The following is a 25,217-nucleotide window of genomic DNA, read 5'->3' on the forward strand; positions in this document are numbered from 1 at the left end:
AAATGACCATTCCTTCTAGGAACAGCCACCTCACTAAGAGGACTGAGGCCACTAACAATTCTTTAACAGCTACAATATAACCAACGGTTAAGCAAACTACAGGGTATTCTTTTTTACATGCTGTCAAAAGAAATGCCATAAACTAGTATATTAATACTTTCTTCTTCTTTTTAAATTCTGCAGTAATCTGTTTTCAACAGTTGTTGAAGACCATGCAGTGGTTAAAAAGAGATTTATCCAAAAGATGCAACCGAGAGAAGGCAAAGTGTTATTTTGTAGGGGATGATGGTAGTGGTAATTTTAGTTATATGTCTACAACAGTTCTGCAATCCATGCTAATGAAAAAGGGATGTATATAAACACCAGTCTTCCAAGTATTTTCATGGAACATTACTTACAAGAAAAAATTAAGACACATACGCAATCTCCAACCATTGAAAATGGCTAAAGAAAATACTAAATACACAGAAGAAATTTAACAGCATGAGGAAAGACGCATTATTGACTACAAATTGCACATTATAAAATAAAATGGGTCGTAGAGTCCTAATTTTCTGCTACATGTGATATATCTTTTATAAATAGTCTTAGCTCTGCCTGATGGGCTCACAAGTGACTTTTTCCTTCTTGCTACTTACCTTTATTTTCTAAAGTTTTCACAATAAACCCATATGCAGGAGAACTAAGGGGGCTAGCAGATGGGTATTATGAACCAGAGAAAAGTTTTCCCGTTTTGGAATTTTAGGGATCTTCAACATTATAGGAAGCTCCTCCCTGCCTACTTACTCTAACCAAACTGCAATCAACAAGTTCTGCTTCCATTCAACTTTTTTTTTTTTTTTTTTTGAGAGAGAGAGAGTGAGAGAGCTACCAGGGGAGCGGCAGAGAGGGGGAAAGAATCCCAAGATCCCAAGTAGGCTCAGCACCACCAGCACAAGGCCTGATGTGGTGCTCCAACCCATGAGCTAAAATCAAGAGGTCAGATCCTTAACCAACTGAGTCACCAAGGCGTCGCAGCACTCAACCTCATTCTTAAATATCCCGCATTCTTAAATATCAGTCAATAGCCATGATTCACCACTCATCTGAGATAAGCCTACACTATGAGATAAACAAAAAGTTTAAGATCAACACAAAAAAAGGGAGAGGAAGAGAGAAAAATATTAAAAACAAACATCTAATTAGTATTCTCAGTGGGATTCAAGAAGATTTACGCAAATACTCAAATCCAAAGGGCCTAATATCAAATATCTGGAATGATACATCAAAGAAGGTTCATACTTACATCCAAATTCCAGAACACCAGTGACAAAAACACCTTAAAGTAAAAACTATGTCAATTTCATTTAAAAAACAAAACAATAAAGATGAGTAAGACTGGAGTTAGTTTTTCTTTAGAGGTTTAGTAGAACTAACGGATAAAGCTCTCTGGGCTCAGAGCTTGAAGTCGGCTTTGGATTCTGTGTCTCCCTCTCGCTCTGCCCCTCCCTCACTCACACTGTCTCTCAAAAATGAACAGACATTTAAAAAAGGTTTCTACAAATTTCTACAAATAAAAAAATAAACTTAATTCAATGATAAGTTTCACAGTTTTACAGTGGGAAACAGAATTAGTAAACTGGAAGACAGATTAGAAGACATTACCCCACTATGTATCACAAAAATAAAGATCACAAGAAACTACCCTTCTTCTAATTCACTATTATTTCTTTAGTCAAGACTTTTATAATCTGTGTCTGATAATATTTCCATCTGCAGTATTGGCTTGTCCGCCTCTGCTGTGTGATATTTCTACTCAAGGTGCCATTTCCCTCTGTGTGTCTGGTTGTTTTTAACTGCATTCCGTTTATTGATGGTAAAAATTTTCAAGAGTTTTTAAGCCTGGGGTGAAAGTGTTTTCCTCCAGAAAGGATTTATATTTGCTCCTGCCAAAAACATTAAAGAAACTTCAAGTTTGAGACCACCTTCACAACGTGAGGTAGTTAGATCAATTTGCAGACGTCCTTATTTAGGGAAACACACCATAAATTACACAGTAGCTAGGCCTTTCACAGACTGTTCTAACTACATACAACATAATACATATGCACTATATTTATAACATAATTCAGAGCATGAAATGTAAGCATGCCCAATTTCTTTATAGAAGGACTTCAAAACTTTATTTCTGATTTATGATATGGTCCAGAAAAATATTGTCTTTATTACCTATGGTGAAGCTCAAATTCAGTTTAAGAAATATTAATGCGGGGGGCCTGGGTGGCTCAGTTGGTTAAGCGTCCGACTTCGGCTCAGGTCACGATCTCGAGGTTTGTGGGTTTGAGCCCGACAACGGGCTCTGTGCTGACAGCAGCTCAGAGCCTGGAGCCTGTTTCAGATTCTGTATCTCCCTCTCTCTCTGACCCTCCCCTGTCCACACTCTCTCAGAAATAAATAAAAAACATTAAAAATTAAAAAAAAATATATTAATGCCTCCCTGTGCTGTATCAGGGGACAACTAATAAGTTAACTGTCTTAAGTAGAATGTCCTTTATCCACATAATTATGTCAGTTTTAGCAATTACAGAAATAGTGATATTTTTTATTATCTCATTAATAAGCCTCAATTAAGACTCACAGAAATCATCATAGTAATATGTATCATCTTATGGCTAATATAGGTGGAAGACTATAAGGACAGGTGCTAGAACAAAAGATATAATAGTCATTTTACAAGTCTTAAGGAGTAACTAGCAACTTATTAAACCACACACATCCATACACACACATACACACATGGACAACAGAACCCTAAAAGTCCCTAGGGTCTTGGACAAAACCATGTTATCAAACCACTGCTTCTAAGAGTAACTGAAAGGACCAATCAGAAGACTGATGACAACAGAGGGTTCTTTTGGATCTACAAAGATCCGTGCATATGAGGTACACCTCAGTACTACCTCCTCGAACTCAGCTGCTAAAGTACTTTTAGGAACACTCTATCACAACAAGCTAAGATCACAAGCCACAGCACTGTCTCTCAGAGCATTCCTAGTACTGTGGACTTAAAAAAAAAATCTGCTCCAAGGATACCAGTACAGCACTTTCCACAAACATAAAGGGGGAAATATTGGTTTTAAAGTGAGAGATGTTGGGGTACCTAGGTGGCTCGGTCAGTTAAGCATCTGCAGCTCAGGTCATGATCTTGCAGTGAGTCCCACATCGGGCTCTGTGCTGACAGCTCAGAGCCTGGAGCCTGCTTCAGATTCTGTGTCTCCCTCTCTCTCTGCCCCTCCCCTGCTCATGCTCTCTCTGTCTCAAAAATAAACATTAAGTGAGAGAAACAATCTTCAAAGACATATCACAGAAATTTTAGTTGGCCTTCTAAATCTCCATCATCAGCGCATGTTTTTTACAATACTGATTAACAGAATTGCTGAGTGTATGCCACCATTTCAAACAGAAATCATGCTATGAATCTGTTGCATTTTTTTTTAATGGCAAATACGTCTCATACTTAGTAAGTAGGGGAAATAAGGAGCAGGCTTAGTTTAACAGACTTTATCAAAGTAGCTTCTAGTTGTTAAATAAGGGGAAGTATGTTCACAGTGAAAAACCACATACTCTTCTTTGGAATATGTGGGTTCTTTTTTTAGTATCTTAAAAAAAGAGAAATAAAGTCAGAAGGAGGTAGAGCAGTTTAGTAGAACACAAAATAGAAATCCTTAAATAATTATTATTTTAAATACTGGCTCCCTTAAATGCTACCATGTGTCACTCCGGGGCTTTTCCTAAATGAGAAAGAAAGAAAATAGCAGGGGCACCTGAGTGGCTTAGTCAGTTAAGCGTCCGACTTTCGCTTAGGTCATGATCTCGCGGTTCGTGGGTTCGAGCCCCACGTCGGGCTCTGTGCTGACTGCCAGCTCAGGGCCTGAAGCCTGTTTCAGTCTGTGACTCCTTCTCTCTCTGACCCTCCCCTGCTCACGCTCTCTCTCTCTCTCTCTCTCCTAGAAATAAATAAAACATTAAAAATTTAAAAAAAAAAAAAAGAAAGAAAATAGCAAACAGATATTTTAGAACATTGAAGTCTGACACTATGTATATAAAAAACAGAAGACAATGCTCAACATCTGACATAAATCTGTTGGGAACTGCTGATAAAATATGCAGTTCAAAATATGTTGAATAAGCAAATTTCACAATTGCTTGAACTAGTCTTTTGGGCTGATAAAACTATGAGATTCTTCCCTTAACTAGAATTAGTAGTCTAGAAAAGAGCTTTTTGGCATCTTTGATACTTAAGCAAATATTCATCAATTCTCTGATTTTCAAAGACCTTATTCTCATTAAGCAAGCATTTGAAGAAAAGTCTCAAAGAAAGCTCATATTAATAGCGAATAGGGACTTGTGACAATAATTGAAAAATAATCTTTTTAGAGCAGGTTAAAATAAAATACCAAATTAAAAGTCTTGCTTAAGAAAACAATGTTAGTACTTTGCCATAAACCATAAGGAAATTAAAATCATAACTATTTTCAATTAAAGATGTAAGTATGGCAAAATTGTGGCCCTGATCACAAAAAGACCAATAACTCTCATGCTTTTATATTCAAATGACGATGTATATTAACATTCGGAGCTCTGTGGTACCAAAGAAGCCACCTCATCTATAGTCCCCACATTGGGATGGAATATTTTCTATGGTGCCTGATAAACCTAAAATATCTATGAATCTACTTCTCTCTGACAATTGATCCTACCTTTACTTGGATCACTCCTGACCCCATCTCCTATACCTCTTCTCTTAAGGAATATTACCACAAATATGTAAATGTATTAAGATTCTTGGGGCACCTGGGTGGCTCAGTCAGCTGAGCTTACAACTTTGGTGCAGGTATTGATCTTGCAGTTTGTGGGTTCAAGCCCCATATCAGGTTCTGTGCTTTCAGCTTGGAACCTGGAGCCAGCTTTAGATTCAGTGTCTCTCTCTCCCTCTCTCTCTCTCTCTTTCTCTCGGCCCCTCCCCTACTCATGAGGTCTCTGTCTCTCTCACAAAATGAATAAACATTTTTAAAAAAGATTCTTGGCTGACTCTGGAAAACAATATGGAGGTTCCTCAAAGTTAAAAATAGAACTACCCTAAGATCCAGCAACTGCACTGTGAGGCATTTACCCAAGGATAGGAAAACACGGATTCAAAAGGACACAGGAGTCCCAATGTTTATAGCAGCATTTTCAACAATAACCAAATTATGGAAAAAGCCCAGATGTCCATAAACTGATGAATAAAGAATTTGTAGTATATGTACACAATAGAATATTACTCAACCATAAAAAAGGATGAAATCTTGCCATTTGCAACAACTTGGATGGAACTATAGAGTACTGTGCTAAGCAAAATAAGTCAGTCAGAGAAAGGGAAATATCATATTTGCCCATATGTGGAACTTAAAAAACCTAACAGATGAATATAGAAGAAAAAGAGGCAATCCATAAAACACGCTCTTCACTGTAGACTACAAACTATGGTTTGCTGGAAAGGAGGAACGCAGGAGTTAAATGGGTGATGGAGATTAAGGAGGGCACTTGTGATGAGCATTGGGTGTTATGCTTAAGTGATGAATCACTAAATTCTACACCTGAAATTAATATTAAACTTTTTATTAACTAATTTAAATAAAAACTTGAAAAAAAGTCTTGGCTGAACACAGGCCAGTGGAATAATATTAGGCCTGTTGTCATAAAAAGAACTGGAAAACACCATCCCCAGAGCCTTACTTCTGCAGGCAAAGCAGAAGGGGGCTCAGAAACTCACCTGAGCAATATCCTTCAGAGTCAAAATTTTTCCTGGGACGCTATAAGGCCTCCAGAGAGCTGAATTATCAGTTCTTCTCTCTTTCCTATTATGTTCATTTAAATTTTTTCCAGTTTCATTGAGAAATAATTGACATACATACATCACTATAGAAGTTGAAGACACACAGCATGATGGTTTGGCTAACATCCATCCATCATCTCACATATATAAAAGAAAAATCTGTTCATTTATTTTTGTTTCAAAAAGTGCCAGACACTACAAAGGGAAGAATATCCAGCAAATCACTTCTCTAAGATCTCACCAATTGCTCTCACAGACCATTTCTCTCTGAAGTTAAAGGTCAAGGGTAAAACAGTCATTTGATGCCTTTGGTGGCTGTTTCAGTATTATAAAGTGATGGTTCCAAGAGAGATCTAGCTCAGATGGCAGCCTTCACTCCATGACCTGTAGGCCCTCACTGAATCTTGAACGTAAGCACCTAATGAACAAGGAACAGAAAGGAACAGAAAACACCTAAACACAAAGCAGGGGTCACTCTCCAAAAGTCTGGAGGGTAACTCCTCACATACAGCCTCCTGCCACCAGGGCTTCTGTTTACACCCATGCAAGTGTCATGCCCACCAGCGATGATACAATTATTAGATATCACTCTGTTCTTGGTCTGATGGCTTATTTAACTGTTGCTTATGTTTGGTTAGCAAACTACATTTTTGTGGCTTTTCTTTATGTAATCTGACTTACTTTGGTCTCGAAAGAAAAGCAATTGAGAAAAGATCTTTAGAAATATGTTTAATAAACTGGATTTTGATCTCTTGCCTTGTAACAAAACAAAATGACTGATGGAGCCAATATTTAAAAGTTTATCATGAAACCACTAGAAGAAAACTACTGGCAAATATTTTTATAATTTTAGGGTGGTGAACACCATCACAAGGATGGCACAAACCCCAAAAATTTGAATGGAGAAGTTAATATACTTGATCCATAAAAATAGGAAATGTCTGTAATGTCAGCCACAAGAAAAACTGGAGGGGGAGGGGAGTGCCTGGGTGGCTCAGTTCAGCTCAGGTCATGATCTCATGGGTTCGTGGGTTCGAGTCCCATGTTGCGCTCTGTGCTGACAGTTAGCTCAGCGTCTGAAGCCTGTTTCAGATTGTGTATCTCCCTCTCTCTCTGACCCTCCCCTGCTCACACTGTCTCTCTCTCTCTCTCTCTCTCTCTCTCTCTCTCTCCCTCTCAGAAATAAATAACTCTCTCAGAAATAAATAAAACATTAAAAAATTGGGGTGCCTGGGTGGCTTAGTTGGTTAAGCGTCCGACTTTCGCTTAGGTCGTCATCTCGCGGTTCGTGGGTTTGAGCCCCGTGTCGGGCTCTGTGCTCACTGCCAGTTCAGAGCCTGGAGCCTGTTTCAGAGTCTGTGACTCCCTCTCTCTCTGACCCTCCCCTGCTCGCTCGCTCACTCTCGCTCGCTCTCTCCTAGAAATAAATTTTTAAAAAAAATTAAAAAATTTTTTAAAAAAACTAGAATGGGGAAACTAGGATAAAACACTGTCAACATACGACAGAAGGTAAATGTCCAGGACAGATAATGAGTGAATAAAAACCAAGTAGGAAAACATAATCCACCGTTTTCAAATACCAAAAATAATAAACTACGCAAAAAAGAAAAACAGCTAATAAAAATACATTTACCCTCATTAAAAATCAAAGAATTGAAAACAGAGTCCCTTTTTTAGCCAACAAAATTGAGGATCATTAAAAAGATTAATAATTACAGATGTTGGCAAGGATATGAGACAACTACTTTACCACTGTCTTTATAGAAATATATGTTCCTTCCCAAAAGGTCACTTAATCTACCTAAACTCAAAATGCAGATTCACCGCCCCTGCCATTCCAAATTTAATAATTCATCTGCTAGAAATCTTCACATAAGCATATACGGACATGCATATAGATAGTTCTTTATTGCAGCAATATTTAAAATAGCAAAAAATATGCAAAGAACGTAAAATTTCTGTTAAGAAACTGAATAAAAATACTGCATTATGGTAGACCTGAATAATAGAAACATTGACCAATTATTTTGAAATTACAGAAATCCATTACCAGAATGCTTCCTCTTAAAGCCTTCAGCCTCCATGTACACAGTCTACTCGGAGGCTATCACACTCCAAGTCCAATCTATGCTGTGCATGCATACAGACCACAGGCAAAGGCCCCACCCGGGAGCATGATGCCTAGCCAGCTTCTAGATGCCCCCCTCCATGCTGCTGCAACTCAGCCACTATCTGACTGCAACCACATGACAGACCCTGAGCCACATCTGCCCGGCCAGGCTTTTTCCAAATTCCTGATTCATCAAATACCATGACAGGGCTTTGAATCTACACAGCTGATGACCAGATGCTGAAACAGATGAATTTATCAAGTTGGTAGTACCAACCAGTATGCCACTCTGACCACAGGAGAGAATACGCTTCCTTTTTCTAAGATTTTGTGCCTAAATCATTCCCAAGGTAAAATGATAAATGAAGGAGTGGAATGGTTGACTCTGCTGAAATATACAATGGCCAGCCTCATTCAGTCATGATCTGGTTCTCAGCACTTCCCTTGAGGAAGAAAATGCCTAAAAAAAAAATCACTCCATGCAGTGATGTAGGGATGTGAGCGATGTGATGTGCATTTTGCTCCCTTTGCTAGAGGCACAGAGTTTAGGCACAAATATTTATGTAAGTTCACTTCTAATTTTCAAGTGGAAAAGTAGACAGGTTTATACTCACTAGTTTATAGTGTTAAGACTATTAGTAAATGTTCAGGAGGGAAAATAGGATAAAATGAGCCTGAATGTCTGGATCCTCTTGTAGTACCAGAAAGTAAAGGAAGTGTTAACACACACACACACACACACACAGTAATAGGGCCCCAACTCCCAACAGCCAGAGCGGGGAACAATTTGGGCTAAAGTACAAATAACATATTTTTGGATTACAGTCCAAAGTATAAATATCAAGGAGTTCAAACTGATATAAACAAATGACTGTAGAAATAAGAATAGACAAATCTCCGGTACAGAAGATTTCCAAATAATTGATGTAGATGAACCACCTCCAGAGTAGAACATACTCTACTCTGTAAGTATGGGTGGGGCTTCCAAAGAGTACAGGATGGAAAAGTACAAAAAAGAGCATCTGTACAGTGAAGAAAGCTGAAAAACACCACCTCAGTGGTCTGCCTCCCCGAAGTGAATGTTCCCACTCTACCCGTGAGAAAACCGTCGGACAAACCGCAATTGCAGGACATTCCACAAAATACATGACTAGTACTCCTCAAAACTGTCAAGGTCATCCAAAACAAGGAAAGTCTGAGAAGCACAGGCAGGAGGAAACTACGGAGATGAGACAACAAAACGTAATGGTGTTCCTGGACGGGATAAGGGAACAGCAAACAGAAAAGGAAAACTAAGGAAATGTGACTAGAGCGAGGACGCTAGTCAATAAGGCTGTATGTATCAGTACTGGTTCCTTAGCTGTGCCGCACCAGACCAATGCAAGCTGGTCATCATCCAGGCTCCGGCTGCTCCACCTTCTGCCTTTGCCCCTCCTGCCCTCCAGGGGCTGACAGCTCCTTTCTGCTCCCATTCATGGGGCTGCCTCATTGCCACACTATCCCCCTCTGGCTTTCAGTCTTAAGTCCGCCCAATGCCTGCACAACTTGTTTCTCATTAAAGTCTCTTGGTTAAATTACCAAGTATGGCCTTTTTCTGATTGGACCCTGGTGAACAGTGCAAGTGATCTCTGTCTCTCTGTCTCTGTCTCTCTCTCTGTCTCTCTCTCTCACACACACACACACACACACACACCAAGGCCTAATCTAAAGGCCTAATCTAGGGGCCCTGGTGAACAGTGCAAGTGATCTCTGTCTCTCTGTCTCTGTCTCTCTCTGTCTCTCTCTCTCTCACACACACACACATACACACACCCCAAGGCCTAATCTAAAGGCCTAATCTAGGGGCACCTGGGTGGGCTCAGTCGGTTAAGCATCCAACTTTCGCTTAGGTCATGATCTCGCGGTTCGTGGGTTCGAGCCCTGCGTCAGGCTCTGTGCTGACTGCCAGCTCAGAGCCTGGAGCCTGTTTCAGAGTCTGTGACTCCCTCTCTCTCTGACCCTCCCCTGCTCACACTGTCCCTTTCTCAAAAATAAATAAAACCATTTAAAAAAAAAAAAAAAGATGCTTAAAGGCCTAATCTAAAGTGAATATAGGCAAAGAACCTTACATTTTGAGGATTCATGTTTTTCATTCTCAGTCTCCTAGAAACATACATACATACGTACGTGTGTGTGTTAGATCTTGCTTCAGTTGGATTACAAGAAAAAAAAAACACACTGCCAAAATAATCCTGAAAACAGGGTTTCTTTTGAAGTTTCGATCAAGAAAGACAGGAGTCATTAAATAAAAGTACTAGTAAATGATTTTAGAGCAAAAAAATTTTAAGTCTGTTAAGCCCATGAGATAGAAAAGGGAGGAAAAGCAGTTCATTCATGGTACAAGTCAGCTCTTCCTACCCTCAGGCTGCGGGACAAAACAAATGGACTGAAAGGTAAGGAACTATGGGTTTTTATCCAAGGTATGCTGTTTTTCTTGCCTGGGCAGGTATCTTGCCTTCACAGATGGCAGATCAGAGATAAAACACAAAAGGTGGAGAAAGGACATTGTGCTCAGTTAAGTTCATGTGATTTGTCCCTGGTTTTTTTCCCCAAAATAATTTTTCGAACATGATGATCAGAAGCGTACCTTCCACTTATTCTTGAAAGATGGGCTCAGAGGGAAATCAACAACAAAAAAGACGACCCAGAGGATTCCTGGTAATTCTTCCCAAGGACAGAAAATGGGATAACCAGGAGATAGCAAACAATCACTTTCAGAAGAGACAGGGTGGTTACTGGTCACAATTACGGTGGAAACTTAAAGACAGAACTCAAAAATTATAAGGGAATATAAGGATTTATAATTTAGGAGGGAACATAATTTTAGAAATGTGTCACCTTTTAATGTGTATATTTAGGCTTAAGTCACCATCATTACACTCATTCATTTGGATTAAAAAACATCTTAAAATTACATTTGTATGAAATCACAAAATTAACCCTTTTGAGCAATTTCTTTGGTTCTAACAAATGTTTCTTGAACAAAGAACATTTGTTCCATGTACATTTTCATTATTACTTGCTGGAAGAACTATAAAAGTAAAACAAAACCCTATAATATTACAACCTTCAAGTCCTAGCAACAGCAGCTTTTAAGACGCTAATGCAGCATTTGCCTGCATTGTCCCATTTGGTAGCCTCACTGCTGAGCCCTTAAAGTGGCTGCTGTGACACTTCTGAGGAACTGAGTTCCTTTTTATTTCATAGAACTTTAGCTGATGTAAATTTTAATTCAAACAGCTACATACGGAACTTATGATCAAGCAGGAAAGAGAAAGCAGTTATGAAACACCCAAGTAAAAAAGTAAAAGCATGTCTTCATCACCTGCCATGCTCTTTAATTTGTTCCTACCATTAAAACTAAAATGGTCTGGGGTACCTGGGTAGCTCGGGTCGGTTAAGCATCCGATTTCAGCTAAGGTCATGATCTCACAGTTCATGGGTTGAAGCCCCGCGTTGGACTCTGTGCTGAAAGCCAGCTCAGAGCCTGGAGCCTGTTTCAGATTCTGTGCCTCCCTCTCTCTGACCCTCCCCTGCTCACACGCTCTGTCTGTCTGTCTGTCTGTCTCTCTCTCTCTCTCTCTCTCTCTCAGAAATAAAAACATTTAGGGGCACCTGAGTGGCTTAGTCAGTTAAGCGTCCGACTTTCGCTTAGGTCATGATCTCGCGGTTCGTGGGTTCAAGCCCCGCATCGGGCTCTGTGCTGACTGCCAGCTCAGAGCCTGGAGCCTATTTCGGAGTCTGTATATCCCTCTCTCTCTCTGACCCTCCCTTGCTCACGCTGTCTCTCTCTCTCCTAGAAATAAATAAAAACATGTAAAAAATTTATAAAAAAAGAAATAAAAGCATTTAAAAAACCCAAAAAACTAAAATGGTCTTTCCAAACAAAATGTAAACCAGATTTTGTCACTAAGAATGAAAACAGAAACAAGAAGAACAAACAGAAAAACACTTCAGTGATTTCCAATTGCTCTTAAAAATCTTGTGGAAAAAGCAAAATCTGCAGAATAGTCTGCAAGGCCCTGCCTGGACCTGGTTCCCAGGCCCCCTTTCTAGCCTCATCGCCCATCACACACCTCTGCACTCCAGCCTCCCTGGTCTCCTCCCAATTCAGGGATGGACCCTACTCCCTGCTATCCTGGGGCCTGTGTACCTGGGGCTGCCCACCTCAGAATCCTCTTCTGCCCACCAGTCACTTCCCCCAGAACAGCTTCAACCTCTGTGACTAAGTCACCTTCTCCTTAGCACTCCCCCTCAAGACCCTCGCATAGCTTCTAGGCAACACTTATCACCTCTGCAACTTGAGGCAATCTTGTAGGACGCTTTGAGAACTCTCTGGTCCTGTGGGGGTGAAATATGAGAAAGGAAGTCTTTCCCTTCCCCTAGCCTCCATTTAGCCTCCAGCTTCTTACACAGGATTGCTCGCACAGTAGGAACTCTAAATATTTGTATAGTAAGTTACCAGCTCCAGCAATAACAATAAACCCTAATCTAGCATCTACACTCTCTCAGGTACTTTTCTAATTCGTTTAGATATATTAATTCCTTTAAGCTTTAAAACAAATCTCTGAGGTAGCTGGCTACTGTTATTATCCCCATTTCACAGATGAGGAAACTAGGGCACAGAGAAGTTAAAGGACTTGCAAGTTAATGGATCTGCACACAAAGGCTATTGGCAAAGACAGGTAATTCCAGCAGTCTGCCCTTAACCGCTAAGCTCTATGACCTCTGTATGACTGAGTAGCAACTGAGACCTTCAGGGACAGGGGAGATGGAGCCAAAGAGTAGCTAAGGGAGGTCTCCTGTGAGAGGAGAAACGGAGTTGGGTCCCAGGGAGGGTCTGGTGTCAGGTAAGAAACAGGGAGTTAAAAAAAAAAAAAAAAACAACTCCCGGGGTAGAAAACAGAAATAATTAATACAAAGGGTATTTGGAAACAGTACAAGTCTGAGCTGACGATACTGGAAGGTATATTTCAGCAGAGCTGAGACCCGGGGGGGGGGGGGGGGGCAGGCATCTGCAGACCCTGTCTGACTCTCTGCGGGCATGGTACCATAAGGTCAGAAGTTGAAAATGATCTGAGTCTTAGAACATCTAAATCCAAATTAGGCAGATAACGTACGCATGTCCCATCTTACAGAAGGGACACAGAGTCCCCCTAACATGTGGGTCCCAGATCGGACTTACCAGCCATCAGGTGTGCTACCTCTTACATCATACAACTGGGCCAGTCAAAGGAGAAAAAGTGCTTCACGTCAACTCCATAAAGGCATGTATAAATTCACCAAACACCCCCAGAGCTCAGACCACGCACAAGGGTCTACTTTAAGTGCCTGATAAATATGGCCTCATCCATGGCCACACATGTCACAGACTTGCAGCACTGCTATGACGGGATGGAGCTGACAAGTCCAGTCCCCAAGTGGTAACACCGGTATTCAAGCAATGAGAAATAGGCAAAAAGAAGGTTGAGTTTAGGGGTACACATTTCCCCTCATGTATTATGTTTAGGAGAAACAACCGAACCATAAGAAAGAAGCCTGAGCAGTGGAGGTAAAGCTGAGGCATGAAGAAAACAAAAAAATGTGTTCTAAAAAAAATTCTTTTTAATTATTGGGGACGAAGCCTGAGGTATGAGTAGAGGCTTTCAAAGCTTCCCCCATGAACTAGTAAAATAAAAGTCTAGAAATCCTATCTTGAAAGGATAAAAAGCTGTCTAGCACTGACTAAACCTCCTCATAGAACATAAAAAAGAAATGGAGCAGTATCTATAGCGTGATCTCAGTTTTGTTAAAAAAGGAAGTGATATATACACATGGAAATGTCCTGAGGTTAAAAAATATTAATAGCAGATGAGAAGGCTGCAATCTCTATTTTCTTATTCTTTTTCACATTTTCTGAACTTTACATATCTGTAATATGTGGTGTTTTTAAACACGGGGAAAATTAGAAGCTCTCTATGCAAAGATTTTAGACCTAGAATAAAGCCACCTAGTGCTCGCTTCGGCAGCTCATATACTAGAATAAAGCCAGCTACTCCAAATCCCTTGTATTTAGGGTCAAAGAAACTGAAAGTCAGAGAAGAGCAAATGTTCAAAGGTCACACAATAACTACTTCCTAGAACTTCAAGTTTCAGACTTTTTACATGACCCCTGTCTCTTAAAACTTGCTTGAATCATCCCAGAAAAATCAATGTTCTCTTTTCCTTTAAAAGTTTCCAGACATGGGGCGCCTGAGTGGCTCAGTCTGTTAAGCGTCCTGCTCTGGATTTCAGCTCAGGTCATGATCTCATGGGTTTGTGAGTTCAGAGCCCCACATCCAGCTCTGTGCTGACAGTGTGAAGCCTGCTTGCGATTCTGTCACCCTCTTTCCCTGCCCCTCCCCCACTCCTTCACTCTCTCAAAATAAATATTTTCACAAAAAAACTTTCCAAGAGATGACGAATATATAAATACTTTTATATGCCAACATTCTCCATATTTGCTTCTTTTGAGCTGACTGGTAAGGTATTTTAGTGTACAAGTAGAGTTGTTTTGTACTTATGTCTTTGGTTAATTCAAAGAGACAAAAATAACATAATCTATTCATAATGCTCCTAACCTACACCCTTCCCACCTCAATATACTCCATTCACCTGTTTCCTAGTTTCCAGGAAATTCTTATTTAAATCCTGCTGGATGGCACTCTACAGGAGGCCTACGTGTTTGTTGGATGACAAGTATTATGGAATAAACTCCATGCCCAGGACCCTTAACCTGATTCAATGCCACCTGAAAATGCACTGGCCTAAGATTTGTTTTGGTTTTGTGTCAAGTATGTTGTTGATTGTGGAGAAGGTACTGGCAGTGGAAAGTCTGAACTGAAGAGTTCTATTGATGATCTGATGTAAAAAGTGAAACCTGCTTGATATTCATATGGATGTTTGAATTGGAAGGAAGTCCAAATTTTATCAGATCACAGCAAAGGCAGAAGACTAGCATGGCTGAGAGCAATAAAGAGCAATTAAAGGACAAGCCAGGGCAGAGTAAGGAAAAGGCAGTTAAAAGTACAAGAAACAAAATGAGAGCACAGGTCGGCTCCTGAGAGATGGAAACTGCACACGTGATGGAGGAAAGAGACAGTATATGTCAGGTCCGAGACAGTATATGTCAGGTCCTGTACTGGCAACAAGAACAATGAATGGGCTACTTTAATCAAGGTACCTCTGAGGTCCAAGGAAAGAATGGGCCAAATGCAACCGGCAGTAGCGCCATTTCAACCCAAAGCCAACACACAGTTGAGGTCATGAAGGAATATTCAGTAATTTTTTTTTAAATCACAGCACCATGTATGAAGTCTGTGTAAGAACAAGTTAATTAGCACCCCGAACTAAAGAAATTCAGGCTGGTATGCCTTCTCCACCATGTCATGGTACTTTGGAGTGCTGCTTCTCAAACTGAACATGTAGACCAATCCCCTGGTGATCTGCAAAAATGCAGATTCTGGTTGGGAAGGTCTGAGGGCAGGGCCCAAGATTCTGCATTTTGTACAGGTGCCAAGGAGGTGAGGCTGAGGTCTGCAGAGTAGCAAGGATGTGAATGTCTTCTGAGTAAAGAAAAATAAAAAAATTCAGTCACACTAAAGTTTATCAATAATCACAGGAAAAATGACACATTCAGGGCACATTTTGTGTCATGCTTTGTATGTTATCTAACTTAATTCTCTTAATAACATCCATGATGATTTGATCATGTCTACCTTATGGATGGTGATATTCAGGAAACTTAAGTTATTTTCCTACATTCAAGCAGCTAATAACAGATCAAGATTTAAATCCAAATCTGTCTGACTTCAAAACTGTGTATCAATAAGCTACAGGGATAAGATTAGGAGAATTAACAGAAACTCTTAGAAACTCCTCCAAATATCTGAGCGTTGATTTCTCATCTCTAAACGGAGGTAATGGCAGAGATGTGGGTTTAGACCAAAAGAGGTAGTAGATGAAGTATTTTGGAATCTAGAAAGATAGTCATATTTATCATACTGTAAAGATACAATAGTCATAACTGGCCCATTCTTTTTATGTCTTAATATCCTTTCCTAAAATAGTATTGAGTGTACACCTTTCCTTAAAGCAGATATTCTTACGGGTTAAGTGTTCGACTTCGGCTCAGGTCATGATCCCATGGTTCGTGGGTTTGAGCCCTGCGTTGGGCTCTGTGCTGATAGCCAGCTCAGAGCCTAGAGCCTCTTCAGATTCTGTGTCTCAGTCTCTCTCTGACCCTCCTCTGCTCACAGTCTGTCTGTCTCTGTCTCTCTGTTTCTCTCTCTGTCTCTGTCTTTCTCTCTCTCTTTCTCTCTCAGAAATAAATAAAACATTAGGGGCGCCTGGGTGGCTCAGTCGTTAAGCATCTGACTTTGGCTCAGGGGGTGATCTCAGTTCATGGGTTCGAGCCCCGTGTAGGGCTCTGTGCTGACAGTTAGCTCAGAGCCTGTTTCGGATTCTGTGTCTCCCTCGCTCGGACCTTACCCTGTTCACGCTCTCTCTCTCACACACAGAAACAAATAAAACATTAAAAAAAAATTTTTTTTAAAAGAAAAACATTAAAAAATATTTTTAAAAAGCAGATCTTAAAACTTTTGCTCTCAGAATCCCCTTATACTCTTAAAACTTACAGAAGACCCTAAGAAGCCTTTTTAGATAACTGAGGACATTCTTTAAAACCACACCAAATTTTTGTTTTTACAATTTTATTCATTTTTTGCGAGACAAAGAGAGACAGAATATGAGTGGGGGAGGGACAAAGAGAGACACAGAAAATGAAGCAAACTCCAGGCTCTGAGCTTTCAGCACAGAGCGCAACCCCATGAACCCTGAAATGATGACCTTAGCCAAAGTGAAACACTTAACCAACTGAGCCACCCAGCTGCCCCACCCAAATCCAAGTGGTAATTTCTTAAAGGCAAAGTGCAACATGAAACTTGAAACAACATTAATAAACTTTTCATACTGTTACATGAAAATCCCTTAGTCTATCTTGCCCTTTGAATGAAACTAACACCCATTCACAGTTTTGTAACTCATCCAATGATTCCTTGGAAAATATTGCTTCACTGAGTTACATAGTTCTTTCCAATGTTGACACATCATTATACCTTATAAAAAAAAAAGTCAAACTCTTTACTATCTCCATCAATTTCTTCAGAAAAGTCTTAAAAAGTTTGGGAAGCTATCAATCATACAACAGGTACAACTGTTCCAAAATTCTGATTTTTACTGAAAAGACTGGATTTTACCACAGGCAACAGGTACCTTAATTTGTTTTCCTTGAAGTGAGAAGCGAACATTACTCATCTTGATAAAATATGGGCCATCTAAATAACCAGTGCATGTCAGTTGTTCTTTCAAAGAAAAATGAAAAAGAAAAGAAAAAGAAAAAATGCAAACTGGTGTTTCATGAAAAAAAGGAGCCAGTCCGGGTCACTACTCAATCACAGAGTTAGTTTTCCCTCCAGAAAACAACAGCACTTTAGGACACAGCCACGCAAACTTCCAATTTCCCACCTATTAAAGAGGTAGGTAATTTAAGGTAGAGATGTAATAAAATCTGCTTCATCAAGGACATTTTTACTGCCTCATCCAGTACATTTCTTCTCAGTGAAACTGACTTCGTTGTGTGCATGGGCATGACTACTGATACTGCCGGTGCCACTCACTGCCTTGGCTCCTGCTAAGGTGACAGCAGTGGTCCCTGCTATTGTTTTCAGGCCATCAGCGTCAAGGTCACCATGGTGAAATGGGCAGATGACATCTTAGTTTTGTTGCTAAAATTATTTGGAAGCCATGGGACCCATTCACCACAGGTGGAGGGCTGCGGTCTGAAATATGTGGGGCTTTTGAAACTTGGTTCTACTGGTGTTGTCTTTTGCTTATAAACCTATTTATTCAAAATAAAGTTACTCTGGAGCAACTGGAGACTATTTGGAAAAATTTCATAATGACAGTTGTATTTTATTTTCCAGCACAACAGCATCATAAAAAACTACTCGAGTTCCTTTCCATTTCTCTCTCCATGACAGACCCTACGTAGGCCCCAGATGTCAAAAACCTTTTCAAAGGAAAGAAATCAGCTCTAGAAACAAATTACTTGCTCTGAAATAATTCCTGAAAACCAAGATAGAATACTCTTTAAGAATCTCAAACCATGCCTTTGATAGAATGTCTGCCACCTAAATCTATGTAAAATCCTAAGATTCGGTGAGAAAACGATCAATCCACAAATGAGACACGCTTGTGAAAATTCACTCCCTTCAAAATGACTTTCTATCAGGACTCTTTTCCTATTCTAGTATATTTAAAAATGTATTAAAAAGGAAACTCAAGGGTGCCTGGGTGGCTCCAGTTAGTTAAGTGTCTCTTGGATTTTGACTCAGGTCATGATCTCATGGTGCAGGAGTTCCGGCCCCATATAGCACTCTACTGACAGTGTAGAGCCTCCTTGGGATTCTTCTCGCTCGCTCGCTCGCTCTCTCTCTCTCTCTCTGTCTCTTTCTGCCCTCCCATGCGGTCTTTCTCTCCCAAAACAAAAAAATAAATAGAAATTAAAAAAGAAGGAAACTCAAATTAAAAAGATGACATCACTTTCCTCAAAATTTGTATACATTGGAAGCTCAGAATAACACGTGATTATTGACATCACACTGATAAAAAAGGAAAATAAATGGGATGGCCATTAATCCAAAATAAAAATCTGTAGTGAAAAGGCCTAGCATGGTTTTCTACTTACAGATGGCATATGACTTTCGCCTATAAATTTAACCCACTCTTTCTAGAAATAGACTAAATGAACCAACTACACCTTAACAACTTAAGGTAATTGTTAAAATTATGCAGATTCCTTGGGTCCATTCCTATCTTAGTGCCACTCAAAATGCTGTCACAAAATGTCATAGACTGGGTCATCTAACAAATTTCTCGTGGTCCAAGTCTGCCAAGTCCAAGATCAGGGTGCTGGCCAAATTGCTTCCTGGTGAAGACTCTCTTCTTTCTGGCTTCGTCTTTCACTATGTCTTCACAGGACCTTTCCTCAGTGTCAGATGGTCATGGGGGAAGGAAGGGAAGGAGATGGCTCAGATCTCCTCTCTTCCCCTTCCTGTAAGGCTCCTTACTATAGTCCCACCATGACAGCCTGCCTTCACAACCTCATCTGAGTCTTATCACCTCCCAAAGACCCCACTTCCAAATATCATTGTATTAGGGGCTGATGACTTCACCATATGAATGTAGGAAGGACATGGACATTTACCTAACAATTTCAATCCTTCTGAACCACAACCTCTGGGATTGGAGCCCAGTAATCTGTTGTCCTTAACAGTTTTCCTAAGCACTCTGCTGTTTGAGAAACCTGACTGCATGCCTGTGAGCCTCAGTTTCCTAATCTGTAAAATAGGATTAATTGACACCATACTTCACTGTTTCAGAGTTGCTGAGTATCTGGGAAACTGCTTTCTAAAATCACAAAGTGCTGGGACACCTGGGTGGCTTGGTCAGTTAAAATCTCCCACTTAGGCTCAGGTCATGATCTCGAGGTTCGTGGGTTTGAGCCCCACGTTGGGCTCTGTGCTGACAGCTAGCTCAGAGCCTGGAGCCTATTTCAGATTCTTTATCTCCCTCTCTCTCTGACCCTCCACTGCTCTCACTCGCTCCCTCTCAGAAATAAATAAAACATAAAAAAATTTTTTTAAATAAATAAACTCACAAAGTGCTTTGTGAATTGTAAACTTTTACTGCCCACATTTCCACCAAATCTTATTCTAAAATCTAAAAGCTAGAGGGATTAAAATAAAGATTATAGATGTTGCCTTAATTCTTGTAATTAAACCTCAGATAACTAAAATACTCAGGGAAGAGTGTTCTAGTTAAAATTTAGCTGAACATTCTGGTCAACTTTAAAAAAGCCCTTTCAAATAAATTATATTTTCTTTCCATGGTAAATACATAACTATAAACTATAAAATAAATTTTATTTGGTGTCAAAGGATTTTTATTTTAAGTCTGTTTTCTGAAAATCAGTTCCTGTTAGGCTTAAAAGTAATCTATGTTCTGCCTTGAACTCATTTGCTAAACGACTTTTTTATTTCTTGTTTGGGGATATTTCATGGTAGATAAAGGCATGTTTATTTTAACCAAAGGTAGAACATTAATTATAAGTTATTCCAAAAGCTTATTTGTTCCTAAGTTGTTTCAAACATGAAATGCCTCTCCCCTCACTCCCCCAATTATAAATCACAATTAAGTTTTCTAGCTTGTCCAAAAAGCCCATAAACACAGATGAAATACATCTGCTAGGAGTTAAAAGTCACACAGATATTTTACAATGGAATTTATTAAACTCAAACTGAATATAAAACTATTTTCATTTACCTTTAATATTAGTATCTGAGAAAAACGCTAGCTGGAGGAACTCATGGACAGAGTGGTAAAAATTTCTGTAAATATCGTAAATGAGGCAATGATCCTCAGTTCTTTATTAGATAGAATTTATAAGGTCTCTCAACATGGCCACTAGGGGCCGTGATTAGGAATCCTGGTCAGATCAGCTCAGAATCATTAGGAAATAATGAAGGTGGGAGACAGCACCACTGAGTGTCCAGAGTTACCTGAACAAGTGGAATGAATACATGGGGAAAAAGAAAATGTTGAAAGGATGGCTGTGTATCAATGGAGCGAAAATAGGTGAGGTATGGATGGTAAGACAGAGACAAAGAGACCAGAATATGACTCCAAGCAGAAGAAAGGAAGTAATAGAAAGCAATGCTGGAGAAAACAGTACCCCACAAAAGCCACAAAGACTGAACTTGGGGCATAACAAAGTCACCAAAAACAGAAGAGGCCTCGATACAAGTGAAGGAGACTTTCCTTTGAATCTGCAGGATGACCTGACTTACACATGCCAGATGGCCACGCTTGGGTCATGTGTACCTGAGAGAATGCCCAATAGTGAGATTTCTCTGAATGCAAATGATCACAGAGGCTTTGTATGGCCTGTCCCAAGGCAGGTTGGCCTTGGCTGGAAACTTGGTTATGGCTCATTCACTGCCTCTTTCATCTCCCAATGCCCTAATGGAATGATTTCCCAGTTTTATTCTTATCCCTGAATTTACACCCAAGCTCCGTATGTACCAGTGCGTCTATATATAGATTCCTGAAATTCCTGACCTTCAACTGGTCATGTGGGTCTGGATATATATACAATCTTCCCATCCTGCCCTTTTCCAAGGCAAAGTGTCATTTGGTCTAAGTAAAAATGTAGTGCATTCACTCATTCAACCAAAAGCCGATGTTGGGTGTTAAGGCACCATCTTAGGTCCGGTAGCAAACACAACCATCTTACTTGGCTCCTAGAAATCACTGATGCATTTTATCACAACATGTGAAACAAAAACCATAAGAGGCAAATGGGGGACTTTTCTGACCTTTAAGATGCTCTCGTCATTTTGAAATATGCTAAACTGTGGCTGGCTGGATGTTAAATTTTACAAACCAAAGAACAATGCCAATTCCAAGTCTGATTAAGAGCAGAGAGAGAACTGAATGTTCTCCATGTTGTATTTCAGAGATAAGACACGGTGTTGTAAAAAGGGGAGAAAAGCTAACCGAATTAGTAATTTTCATACCCAAACTTCTGATAAACAAGCCACAGCCACTTACAAAGACCTTTCACTGAAAGGTGAAAGTAGTTTTCAATCACTACCACCCATACATAAAGCCCTGTGCACATACACAGGTGGATGTATTCATACGCACAGCAGGTCACAAACACAAAAGCAATGCTGTAGAAGATCGCACTGGAGATTGGGGAAAACGTACTGCACTGTGGTTGAAAAGTTTTCTGCTCTTGGGGTGCCTGGGTGGCTCAGGCAGTTAAGCATAGACTCTTGATCCACTCAGGTCATAACCTCATGTATTGTTTGGGAGACTGAGCCCCGTGTCAGGCTCTGTTTGGACAGTATGGAGCCTGCTTGGGATTCCCCTCTCCCTCACAATAAACTTTTTTTTTTTTTAAAGAAAGTTTACCTTTAAAATGATACCAGGAACAAGTTGTTTTTTTTTCCAAATCTTCAAGTCCAACCTCGGTTTAAGTCAAAATTTCAGTTCAAAATTTATTTTGGAACCAAGGAAAGGCATTCAGTATTTAACACATCTACTGAAGCATATAGAGACTACTACTTGTATTTGCCCTGTTAAAGTTTTCCGCAGTCTGGCTCAGTGCCTCTAAGCAGGAGCATTTCCAGGGCCCAGGGCCAAAAGCCACCAGAGCCTGCAATTCTTTCCCTGGAATCAAACACCATACTTCAAGAGAAGGGAGGATAGAGCAGGATATTCCCTTCTTTACTACAGCATTTAATGTACTTAGCTGAAGTATTTTCAGAAAGATTCAAGAGTTGCCTCTGGAAGGCAGCTCTTGTGATTATCTGCCTGGATAAAAACTGTGTCTGACACCCATAACAGTGACTGGCCTCTAGTAATCTCAACACCAGATGCAATTAGTCCATTTCTCCAACTTTTTGATCTTTAACTTGAAAAACGGAATGCCTAAGTGCCATTCCTTTCTAGAAGACCTGTTCCAGAACTCTTTGATGTCATTGTCAAAATCCTTTTGGAGACTTTTCCCTATGGAAGTGTATCATTTGGGGAAAGTCAAGGAGGAGGGGTTGGGGGGGAAGAAGGGTCCTGAAGTAGGGAAGAAAAAGAATGGGTACAAGGTTTCACATACACTTGAGTTACTAATTAAGATCTCAAAAATACAGCATTGAGTTTAGGTGTATTTAATTTCCCACAGTATTTCATCAAAAGTCTTGAGGTAAGAATTCTCTGCCAATTCAATTATGTTACAGCAAAACACGCTGCCTAATGGGATAAGAAATATTCACGATCGTACTACTTATGGAAGTAAGACCTAAGACTTCCATATCCAATAGCAAGAGTTGCATCATGAGAGCATAATGGAATGCTATTTAGCTGACTGCATGTGTCAAAGACTGAAATGCAGGTTTCAAAGATAGGACTTTGCTAGTACCTATTATGGATATAAGTAAACGAGTAGGAAAGACTTAAAACCTGAACACAGCAATTGGCAATTTAACAACCTTTCAAGACTGTAGGCATTTAGAAATGATTTAACATTAGTTACGCACAGATTCAATGTACAATTATTTGATACCCTGTAGTGTGCTAAACATGTAAAAATACTGATACTAAATCTTTCAGTGATCATGTTCTAAAAGCAAAAGTCTCCCATTAACAGAAAGAAAAAAAAAGGTGACTCAATCGATCAAAACTAAGTTCTCATCAATATCATGTGTTCTAGACTCAGTGATATATGATGCAAAAATATATGCTGATACAAAAATTATGTAGTTTGCGAGTATTTGAATCTTAAGACTTAATTTGTGAGTACTAAGCATATGATACCACCTCTTTAAGAATGTTGGTTCCTCAAAGTATAACCTCTCCACCATACCTGAAACATAGTGAAAATGGAAATGCTTATGAAAGGAAAGTAGTTTTCATATATGAGAAAGATTTTCTACACAGCACTGCTCAATCATAGTCAGTGATAATGCTACTTTATAATAAGTACTATACATACAATAAAAATTATGGCTGCTTGCAATTTTCAACTTACTGCCACACAGAAATTGCTCCCATTGGGTCCTCACAATAATCCTATGCAATGGGCAATGGAGACGATGTCCTCATTGTAACAAATGAGAAATTGAGGTTTGGGAGAGTTATCCACGATCTTGGCAATTACTAACTAAATCAAGAATCCTGGCTCTGACTCTCCATACAGCACTTCCCACTATGGATCTAGAATGAATCTCTCCCCTACCCCCAACATTTCAAATAAGGGACTGTGGACCTTGCAACTGTCCTAACAAAGTAGCGGAAAAACGATGGCTACTTTTGTTGGCAACAAAAACCGTGTAACCTATGGTTAAAAGAGTGGACCAAGAATCTTAAACGTTTCTTCACATCGCATAAGAAAATTGATGGAATTTCTGAGCAGCTGCAAGGAAATTCCTCAGTAGAGCCAAAAGAAAAGGCATTTGGTTAAGTTCCTGATAAAACTTAAAGAGCTCTGTTAAATCTTTTCAAGCGAAATCAGTTAATGCAAAGAAGGGCATGAATTCTGCAGAGTAGCCAAAAAACAAACATGCAAATGGAATGTATGTTCGTAATTCCAACAACTTTCCGGTTGGCCCTTTTTCCCTTCTAAAAACTTCGTACCCTCTCGGGGGGCGAGGGGGCACTTCCAAAGATGACCGTTTGAACATTGGGATTTCCTAAGCAGGCCCTTAGAAGCATCAGTGGCGAACGTGAACGTGAACTACTCCCCGGGGGCAAAGCGAAGAACAGTGCGGAGCGCGTGCAGGCGAGGGGCCGCCGCAGTAACGCCGTTTCTCTCCGGCCCCGGGGTGATGACCGCGCACGGGGCGCAGGAGCCGGGCGCCGCCCTCCCCGCCCTCCCGGGCGCCGACCTACCAGCGAGAGCACCTTGTAGGTGTTAGGGTCCTTGGCCGTGCGGGCGTGCGCCGCCTTCTCCAGCGGCTCCTCCCCCATGTCCATGGGGGCCAGCAAGGACGCGGCCGCCTGCCGGTCCCCGGGCGCCTGGGCTGCGCGGCCGTGGCTCGGGTCGTGGCCGTTCCCCGCCGGGCCCTCCCGGGAGCCTCGGCCGCCCTCGCCGCCGCCGCTCCCGTCCCCCGCGCAGACGTCGCGCTCCATCGTGGCCCCTGGTGCTGCGGGCCCGCCGCCCCGCTGCGCCTTTAATAGGCTCCGCGCCGGCCCCGCCCCGCCCGCCGCCGGGCCCGCCCCTCGCCGCCAGACCCTTGGCCCCGCGCCCGCCGCCCGGCGCTGGAGTGAGGGGAAAGCAACTCAACGCCCCGGATTATTTGGCTTCCTGTCTGATTTCGGGCACTCTGCGCGTCGGTTATTTTGGGTCCTTTATGTGGGCGCGTCTTTAACTTCCCCTCCCCGCGCCCCGGGCATCTTCCGAACACTTGCAGGAATCGCCCTGGACTGGAATTGCAGAGTGTGGTCTGCAGAGGGCATGAGATCATGGGGCCCCAAAATAGAGCGGAAGGAGGAGAAGGATGCAGCCCAGGCTGGTGCAGCTTCTTCACGCCGGGAGAGTGGAATCTGGCCGACCCGTGTTTCTAGATGGACGTG

The 25,217-nt window shown here is 40.9% G+C and overlaps 1 protein-coding gene across 1 annotated transcript in view; it reads right to left on the reverse strand.

Moving 5' to 3' along the window:
- ENPP1 (ectonucleotide pyrophosphatase/phosphodiesterase 1) overlaps positions 1–24,773 on the reverse strand; it is a 68,182-nt gene extending 43,409 nt beyond the window's left edge. The window contains exon 1 of the mRNA XM_039240448.1: positions 24,534–24,773. Coding sequence (XP_039096379.1) covers positions 24,534–24,773 — 240 coding nt within the window. The remainder of the gene's footprint in view (positions 1–24,533) is intronic.
- Between the last annotated feature and the right edge of the window lie 444 nt (positions 24,774–25,217).

The sequence above is a fragment of the Hyaena hyaena genome, unplaced genomic scaffold (genome assembly GCF_003009895.1).
Source record: "Hyaena hyaena isolate Hyena2069 unplaced genomic scaffold, ASM300989v1 scaffold_178, whole genome shotgun sequence".
NCBI lineage: Eukaryota > Metazoa > Chordata > Mammalia > Carnivora > Hyaenidae > Hyaena > Hyaena hyaena.